The sequence below is a fragment of the Chinchilla lanigera genome, unplaced genomic scaffold, assembly GCF_000276665.1.
Source record: "Chinchilla lanigera isolate Chin_1 unplaced genomic scaffold, ChiLan1.0 scaffold00008, whole genome shotgun sequence".
NCBI lineage: Eukaryota > Metazoa > Chordata > Mammalia > Rodentia > Chinchillidae > Chinchilla > Chinchilla lanigera.
In genome coordinates, this window is record NW_004955409.1 from 2,717,299 (window position 1) to 2,726,026 (window position 8,728).

General features: G+C 57.6%; 1 protein-coding gene and 1 long non-coding RNA gene across 2 annotated transcripts in view; both read left to right on the forward strand.

Moving 5' to 3' along the window:
- Leo1 (LEO1 homolog, Paf1/RNA polymerase II complex component) overlaps positions 1-8,728 on the forward strand; it is a gene marked incomplete in the record, with an annotated part of 16,405 nt that overhangs the window by 5,824 nt on the left and 1,853 nt on the right. The window contains 9 exon segments of the mRNA XM_013510286.1: positions 410-1,162; positions 2,465-2,569; positions 3,813-3,907; positions 4,185-4,330; positions 5,400-5,484; positions 7,244-7,338; positions 7,801-7,935; positions 8,234-8,369; positions 8,487-8,673. Of these exon segments, the coding sequence (XP_013365740.1) occupies positions 410-1,162; positions 2,465-2,569; positions 3,813-3,907; positions 4,185-4,330; positions 5,400-5,484; positions 7,244-7,338; positions 7,801-7,935; positions 8,234-8,369; positions 8,487-8,673 (1,737 nt within the window).
- Positions 2,870-3,131, forward strand: LOC102020215. Its single transcript, XR_259746.2, has 2 exons — positions 2,870-3,000; positions 3,044-3,131. It is a non-coding gene; the product is annotated as an uncharacterized LOC102020215 (long non-coding RNA).

Sequence of the window (8,728 nt, forward strand, 5' to 3'; positions counted from 1 at the left end):
GGGCCGGGATGCAGTGTGAAGGCCCCGGGGGCCGGGATGCAGTGTGAGGCCCCGGGGGCCGGGATGCAGTGTGAAGGCCCTGGGTTCCATCCCCAGTACAGGAAACAGGCGAAAAGCTAACGTCTGTTTGAGACTGGGGCCTGCCCAGCTGTTGCACAGTGGCCCTGTGGCCAAAACGGCGCTGTCTTCCCGGGCGCTTCGAGCCGGGAGTCAGGGTGGCTGGGGAGCTGAGCCGGCAGGAGCTCTGTTTCTCTCCGAGGTCCACCGAGCGTGCGGGCTCTGCAGGTTTGAGTCTGCAGCTCCGGGCGGTTTCTGCCAACCCCGCCTCCTCCCGCCGGTGCCCCTGCCCCTCTGCAGCTGCTCACGCTGCTCCCGTCACCGACCTCACCCCTTGTTGTGTGACCCACAGATTCTGACTCCGGATCCGACTTGGACTCCGACCAGGAGAACGCGCCGTCCGGCAGCAACGCCTCTGGAAGTGAAAGTGACCAGGACGATGCGGGCGACTTGGGGCAGCCGAGTAACAAGGAGCTCTTCGGTGAGGACAGCGAGGACGAGGCGGCGTCGCGCCACAGCGGCAGCGAGAATGCGTCTGAGCGCTCCGACAACAGATCGGAGGCCTCCGAGCGCTCCGACCGCGAGGACAACGACGGCTCGGACGTGGACCAGCACAGCGGCTCGGACGCCCAGCACGAGGACGAGGACGACGGCCACAGGTCTGACGGTGGGAGCCACCGCTCAGAGGCAGACGGCTCGGAGAAGGCGCAGTCCGACGACGACAAGTGGGGCGGAGAGGACAAGAGCGACCAGTCTGACGACGAGAAGATGCAGAACTCGGACGAGGAGGAGCAGGCCCAGGCGTCCGACGAGGACAAGCTGCCCAACTCAGACGAGGACGAGAAGATGCAGAACTCGGACGACGAAGACCGGCCTGCGCTGTCCGACGACGAGCAGCCGCCGCTGTCCGAGGAGGAGAAGGCCAACTCGGACGAGGAGCAGCCAGTGGCGTCCGACAACGAGGACGAGAAGCAGAACTCCGACGAGGACGAGCGGCCACAGGGGTCCGATGAGGACAAAGCACAGAACTCTGATGATGAGCGGCCGGCCTCGGATGAGGACCACAGGCCGTCAGACGACGAGGAGGAGCAGGAGCACAAGTCAGGTAGGCTCCGGGAGCTGGCTGGCTCGGGCCGGGCATCAGGACCCGGTCTTGGCCTGGGCTCTTCCCTTTATCTTCTCTCCCATATCTCCAGTTGCACCTTTTCTTTTTTTTTTTTGTCTTGTCTTTTTGAGACAGGGTCTCGCTATGCAGTTCAGGCTGGCCTTGAGCTCACTTTCTAGCCCAGGCTGGTCTCGAACTCGCAGCAATCCTCCTGCCTCAGCCTCCTGAGTGCTGAGATTCCAAGCGTGCATCACCACGCCTGGCTTGCACCTTTTCTAACTACTCATTTCGCTGCTTTTCAGTCCAGCTTGTCTGAATCACCTTCTCCTTGCTGAGAAATTCCTGACACCCTCAGCTGAAGGAGGAGAGGTTTACTTTGGCTCACAGTGCAGAGGGTTCAGTTCATGGTTGTCTGACTGCAGAGCAGGACAGCATGGTAGAGCGGTGTGGCCGAGGAGAAGGGCTCCTGGCCTGGTGGACAGGAAGCATACAGAGATTAAGGAAGGAGCTGGAGAGGAAGATAGACTCTTCCTGGCCACACTCCCAGGCATCCCCTCCTCCCACCATGCCCTGCCTCCTGATAGTAAGTTGGCTGTCAGCCCATAGTCCAGCCACCTCCCAGAAGCCCTGCCTGTGAGCACATGAAGTTCGTGGGAACATCTAGATCTAAACCACAGCACTCCTGTTATCACTTCCTTTTCCATTTGTCAGCTCATGATAGGTCAGAGGGAAACAAGGAAAGACAGCAGTTTTAGAGAGCTGTGTGGTGCTAGAGGTGCTGGGTAAAGACTTGAGTTGGTTCCATTTCCACAGCTACCTAGAGAAGCACAGCTTGCAGTTCATGAGAATAGCCCTTCCTGGAGGGAGACACAGCTCCCTGAGGTGCCTCAGATGCGGGCGTTGTGTCCAGTGTGGCGTCTGCATCCAGAGGTGATCAGGCGCCCAGGAAAACTGACCGCATTCTCAGGAGACGAATGCGTATCATTGAATCGCACAGTGCTCTGTCTCTTCTTGCCAGTCCCTGTGCTTTCCCGGGGCTGAGTCTGCAGCGGGCCGAATAGTCCGGAGGCTGCCCGGGTGTGTGACGCTGGGAGACAGGAGCGTGCTGGGTGGTTGTTGGCCCGTGACAGGCACGCTGTGCCCCCCACGGAGGAGAGGGGATGGGTGAGGCCCTGCCGCGCAGACGGAGGGTCTTGCGCATGCTCAGCCAGTGCCTGTACCCCAGCCTTTATTTTGTCTGGTCTGTGCATATAGTTAGTGATGCAGCTGTGACCATGCACAACTTCTAACTCTGCTTTCTAGAGTCTGCAAGAGGCAGCGATAGTGAAGATGAAGTCTTGCGGATGAAACGCAAGAACGCAATTGCCTCGGATTCCGAAGCAGACAGCGATGCCGAGCTGCCCAAAGGTACCTGTCGCCTTCCAGGCCACCGCCTTCTGCCTGAGCTGAGGCGCATTCCTTGCCTGGGGCGCTCCCCCACTGTAGGGCTGGAGAGGGGGGTGAGGCCTCCTAGCTTCCTTTTTTGGCTAGAATGCAGCCCCACTGGGGGCTGAGCTTCAGGTGGGGCGGAAGCTTGACTGTTCTGCAGCTTGACTCGGGACTGCCCCAGAGGTCACAGAGCACCTCGTTCCTTTTTTATCTTTATTTTTTATTTTGAAGAGAATAGTAAAAATAAAAAAATAGCAACATACCAACATCACAGAGGAAAACAAAACAAAGCAAGAAGGTTAAAAATGATACAGGGTTTCAGAACAAAATGATAGGAGTTAACAGTGGTTGTTGTATCCCACGTTGTTTAGCACCTCGTTCTTAACAGTTAACTGGCAGATTAAGCTGTGGTGGGGCACACCTGTAGTCCCAGCACTCCGGAGGCTGAGGCAGGAGGATTGTTGTGAATTCATTTGAGGCAACTCTGGCTACAAAGTTCAGAGCCAACCTGAACTACACAGCGAGGCCCTGTCTCCCCCCACCAAAAAAAAGGATTGTGCACACTGTGGGTTAGGTGAAGTTGGTCCCCGGTAGAAATCCAGCGTGAAGCTCTGTCCCACTGCTGGGAGAGTCCCGGCCGCCGTGTACACCGAGCTCACAGGTACAAAGGGCTGTGGCGAAGGTGTTTGTGTGGTAACACCTCGTCGCTTCTGCCCGCCAGTGGTGGGAGGAGGAGTCACGAGCGGGAGGGCGCCTGAGCACGGAGGGTGGCGGCTCTCCTGACTGTCACGGAGCTCTGAGTGCCCGGCCTTCCTTCCCGCCGTCCCCTCTGACCCCCGTCCTCCGCCCTCTCAGCCTGTACCGACCACGCCGTCCCCTGCAGTCGTGCCTTTTTAATCTCATTTCGAGCACTTCCTCCTGCCCCTCCGGTCTCCCGTTACCGCCCAGCGGCCCCCGAGGTCTGCTGGTTCATCAGGGTCCCGTGGTTGCGCTGGGCGGTCCCTGGGATGCCGCCCACGGGTGGACCGCGCAGGCGTGGAGGGGGCCGGGGCCTGGGCGTGCGGGAGCCCCCGTGCTGCCCCCACTCCTCGCAGGCTCCGACGGCCGGCCCTTCGTGCCTTGGCCCTGGTGCTGGTCGGGAACCGAGGGTTGTGCTGAGGCAGTCGCTGGGCTCTGAAGCTTCTCAGTGCTGACACTGGGTGTTTCCCCTCCTGCGCGGAAGATGGCAGTGGCGCCATGGACCTGTTTGGAGGGGCAGACGACATCTCCTCCGGCAGTGACGGGGAGGACAAGCCCCCCACCCCGGGACAGCCCATGGTGAGTGCGCTGCCCGGGCTCTGTCCCTGCTGCCTGGGCAGCAGCGAGCGTCCCTTCCCCAGGCCGAGGACGCAGATGGCGAGCAGATGGGTTTCTCAGCTCTGGAGGACGCGCTCGGCTCTGGGGAGCGGTGACTTCCCGCGGGGTGGGCGGCCGCGTCTGTCTCGGTGTCCGCGAGGTGACTCCTGTCCCGAGCCCCTTCCCCGCCGGGCCGGCGCAGACGGACGCACACAGGAGAGCTGGGGAGCGGCACTGAGACGGCGCCCTCTCCCGCTAGGATGAGAACGGGTTGGCTCCCGACCAGCAGGAGGAGGAGCCCGTGCCCGAGACCAGGATCGAGGTGGAGATTCCCAAAGTGAACACTGACTTAGGCAACGACCTGTACTTCGTCAAGCTGCCCAACTTCCTCAGCGTGGAGCCCAGGTAGGGGCCCGGTGCTGCCCAGTGCCGCGAGGACAGGCACGGGCGTTCTCCTCGCTTCATAGAGTTGGCCAACAGCAGAAATGGGCAATTTATTGTGTATCTCTGAAAAACAAACATTCTGAGACAGGAAAAGAGTGGATTACTTGTAAAGGAGGCGTTTTGTACTTGCGATTCTCTTTTAGTGGCGTGATCCTTCCTTATGAATTAGTAGAAATCGCAAGTCTGCAAGACGTTTGTGTAAGGTACTGGGATCCGGTGCAGGGCCTCACACATGCCTGGCAAGTGCTGTGCTACCGAGCTACATCCCCAGCCCTTTCTAAATTTTATTTTAAGGCAGTCTAAGTTTCCGGGCAGACCTCAGACTTGTGGTCCTCTTGCCTCAGCCCAAGTAACTGGAATTACAGGTGTGTGACACCACACCTGGCTTTTCAAGAGACTTTTTAACCAGTGACCCCTAAAAAAGCTGAAACTAGCAAGGCATGGTGGCACACACCACGCACTCTGGGAAGCTGAGGCAGGAGGAACACAAGTTCAAGCCCAGCCTGAGCAACTTAGGGAATTAGTGACACCCCGTCTCAAAAACGTAGTTAAGAAGAACATGGCTGTGGATGCAGCTCATTGTGAAGGCCCGTGGTTCCATCGCCAGTACCGTAAAAACAAAACCCTGAAATTGAAAGGGATGAAATTTGCTACAGAAGCTGCAGCTGTCTACCATGTCTGCCGCTGCTGATGCAGGCCAGTGTTTGCATAATTAAACAGGGCTCACAGGTGTTTACTAAGTTGACGTGCAGCTTGTGTGTGGTTTAAATGTCGATCTGGACAGCTAGAACATAGGCGGTCTGTTGTTGGGAAGACTGCGTAATCAGGATAAAGAATATTTGAATACTTGGCCTTGCTGCTACTTTATGAACACCATGTCTTAAGTTGCAGTAACTTGAGTACTTCTCAAAGCTGAGCGTGAAGATACTGGCCATCGTGATTTTAAACTTTCTGATATCCTGGTGTGTGTTAATAAGATACATCATTGCATAACCGTATGATAACCGTCTACTTTAAAAACAATTTGTAGACCTTTTGATCCCCAGTACTATGAAGATGAATTTGAAGATGAGGAAATGCTGGACGAAGAAGGCAGAACCAGGTTAAAATTAAAGGTACCGTGCCACGCCGTGCTGCTCGATAAAGTAGAACCTGGGGTGTTGACCTGAGACCTGGGTGTTAGAGTGGTGTTCATGTTTCCTGTTCGGTTAACCTAGTGAACTCTCTGCCTGTTCAGAAATTTGTAAGAAAGTGTGACAGTTAAGAGCCTAACTTCATGTGCACAGCATGGTGGGGTAGCACCGGATTAGAAAATGGGAACCTGTAAAAATGTCACTTCTCTGATATTTTCTCCATTAAAAAAGTCAGTTCTGTAATATTTTTCTTGCTGTTAATATTTTTTGATGCTTTTTAAAAATTGAGTGCGTGGTACTCATGCCTGTAATCCCAGCGCTCAGGAGGCTGAGGCAGGAAGATTGCTGCAAGTTGGAGACAGTCAGCTCTACAGTTATAGTCAAGTGGGCTATAGTAAGTTTAGGAGTAGCCTGAACTATACAGCAAGACCCTGTCTCAAAAGACCAAAAAACAAAAGAAAAAAAAACAGAAAAGAAAAAGTACTATACTTAGGTAATTAGAGCTACCTTCACCTATGCTGTTGGTAAAGCATTTGCACTTTCCTAAAGAGGAAATTCAGGGCCTTTAATGTGCAGACAAATCATATACAAAGGGAGAAGTTATTACTAGCACCTAACGCTTCGCGTCACGGCCAGTTCACCCTGTGTTCCTTCGGCTGTCCCTGTGGACAGGGTTCTGGTGCACTGAGACGCGTCTCTTTGGTAGCCAGCACTCTGCAGAGCAGGTGCCGCTCCCCCGTGTGGGGCTGCGGGTCTTCTGCGGGAGCGGGTGCAAGCTAAAGGCATCCGGGAGCTGAGCTGTGCCCGAAAGTGAAAGGCCCTGAGCACCTGACTGATGTGATGTGAGGCCGGGCTGTGAGCTTTAAATTCGCACGTCCCAAGGGTTTCCTGTAAACGCTTGATTTTCCAGCCCGTATTATACATGCTCATAGTGCTAGGAAAGGCAGCCTGACAGCCAGCCTCTGTGTCTGTCTGTCTCAGTTCCCTGCTGTCATTGCGGTGGGTTTCCAGGATGCCCCTGATGACCTGCTCGTGGCTCCTGACCCAGGTCTCCTTGGAAGCCTGCTGAGCGTTCAGTTCCCTATCGCATGGTGTCTCCTTGCTGAGCCGCTCGGGTAGTGAGTCCTTTTTTTTGTCTTTTTGTAGCCCATTTTGGGCTCCATTTGTAGCCCAGGCTGATCTCGAACTCACAACAATCTTCCTGCCTCAGCCTCTCGAGTGGTGGGATTACAGGTGTGCACCACCACACCCGGCTCGCTCCGGTAGTGAGGCTCCCAACTTTCCAAACCTGCGGTCTCATTTCTGTGGGACACTTCTGAGCCTTACTGGTGCAGGGAGCCCCTGACTTACTGGCCCTGGCAGGGTTTCTGTCCTGAGTTTCTGGGGTTTTGAGCTGAGAGAGGACTCCTCTCACACAGGCTCTCAGCTCTGAAGGGGCCCTGCGAGCTCAGGATCAGGGCTGGTCCCGGTCCCCTGTGGCTGGGGGCTTTTGCTGTGTCCGAGTGTCCCAGCCCAGAAGCAGGTGGAGGCTTAGGCTGAGCTTGCCTTGGGTCTCGAGTACCGGGAGCTCCGAAATCCCCGAAGCATATTCTTTCCCATTTTTAATGACTGTGTTTAGCAATTCTAGGTGATTAAAGTGAGGTGGTTTCAGCGTTTATTTTTTTGTCATGCTGTACACCCTGAGTATGTCTCTGGAGAAGGAAAAACGTCAAGGCTGTAAGGTGTTGGTGTTTCAACACAGGTAGAAAATACTATCCGGTGGCGGACACGCCGGGATGAGGAAGGAAATGAAATTAAGGAAAGCAACGCTCGGATCGTCAAGTGGTCAGACGGCAGGTGAGCCCGGGAAGGAGCAAGCTGTGGAAGAAGAGCTTATCGGGGGGCCGCCTCCCCACTTTAGGGTCTGTGTCACCCAGCCTGGCCCCGAATTCCTGGGCTCAAGTAGTCTTCCGGCCTCAGCCACCCGAGTAGCTGGGACTGGGTTTAGTCCTGAGCACTGGGGGAAAAATAAAAGAATTCCCATAGCTACTCCCTGTGCTTATGTAGAAAGGTGAGAGAAAGAAGCAGGCTCGGTGGGGTCGCACAGACTGGGGAGACACCAAGAGCGTGGCGCTGCCAGGCCCCGTTGCCTGGCAGTCGGGCGTTTGGGGTGGCGTCCTCAGGGCGGTGGCAGAGGTGTGTGCTGCTGGCCAGCTTCTCGTCCCTGTTGTCCCCTCGAGTCTGAGAGGAGCAGCCTGGGTCACGCGGCCTTGGTGGGGGCGCAGCGGCAGCCTCGGCTGACTGCGCTTCCGTCCCCAGCATGTCCCTGCACTTGGGCAATGAGGTCTTCGACGTGTACAAGGCCCCGCTGCAGGGCGACCACAACCACCTCTTCATCAGGCAGGGCACGGGCCTGCAGGGCCAGGCGGTCTTCAAGACGAAGCTGACCTTCAGGTAAGCGCGTGCTGGCCTGTCAGGTCCCTGCGGCTTCCCGGAGTGGGGCCGCTGGCGGCTCTTTCAGCTGGCTCAGTGGCCGTCTCCGGGGACCAGCCTGTTGCCAGGCTGAAGAGATCACCTGCTAACCGCGTGTGGCTCTGTGGGTCCCTCTGTCACTACCTGCCATGTGGGGACGCTGCGCGGTCAGCAGCGTCTCTCTTACTGGAACGGGTGTGAGAGGCCGGGGTGTGCGGCGCGGGGGAGGCTGGCGCCTGGGTGAAGGCTCAGCGCTGAGCCGCGCCCGCGCCCCCCGCAGGCCGCACTCCACGGACAGCGCCACGCACAGGAAGATGACGCTGTCGCTCGCAGATAGGTGCTCGAAGACGCAGAAGATCAGGATCTTGCCGATGGCCGGCCGCGACCCCGAGTGCCAGCGCACGGAGATGATCAAGGTGCGCCGCGGGCTCTGCCCCGCGCGGCTCACCTGACGCGGCCCGCGGGGGCCGCCCTTCCCGCCCCGGCCCGGCGCGGGCCTCGCCCCCACCCCTGACCCCGGGACTCCCGCGCAGAAGGAAGAGGAGCGCCTGCGGGCCTCCATCCGCCGCGAGTCGCAGCAGCGCCGCATGCGCGAGAAGCAGCACCAGCGCGGGCTGAGCGCCAGCTACCTGGAGCCCGACCGCTACGACGAGGAGGAGGAGGGCGAGGAGTCCATCAGCCTGGCCGCCATCAAGAACCGCTACAAGGGCGGCATCCGCGGTGAGTGGCCGCTGTCCGGGCCTCCGCGCGCGGGAGGGCTGCCGGCCGGAGGCAG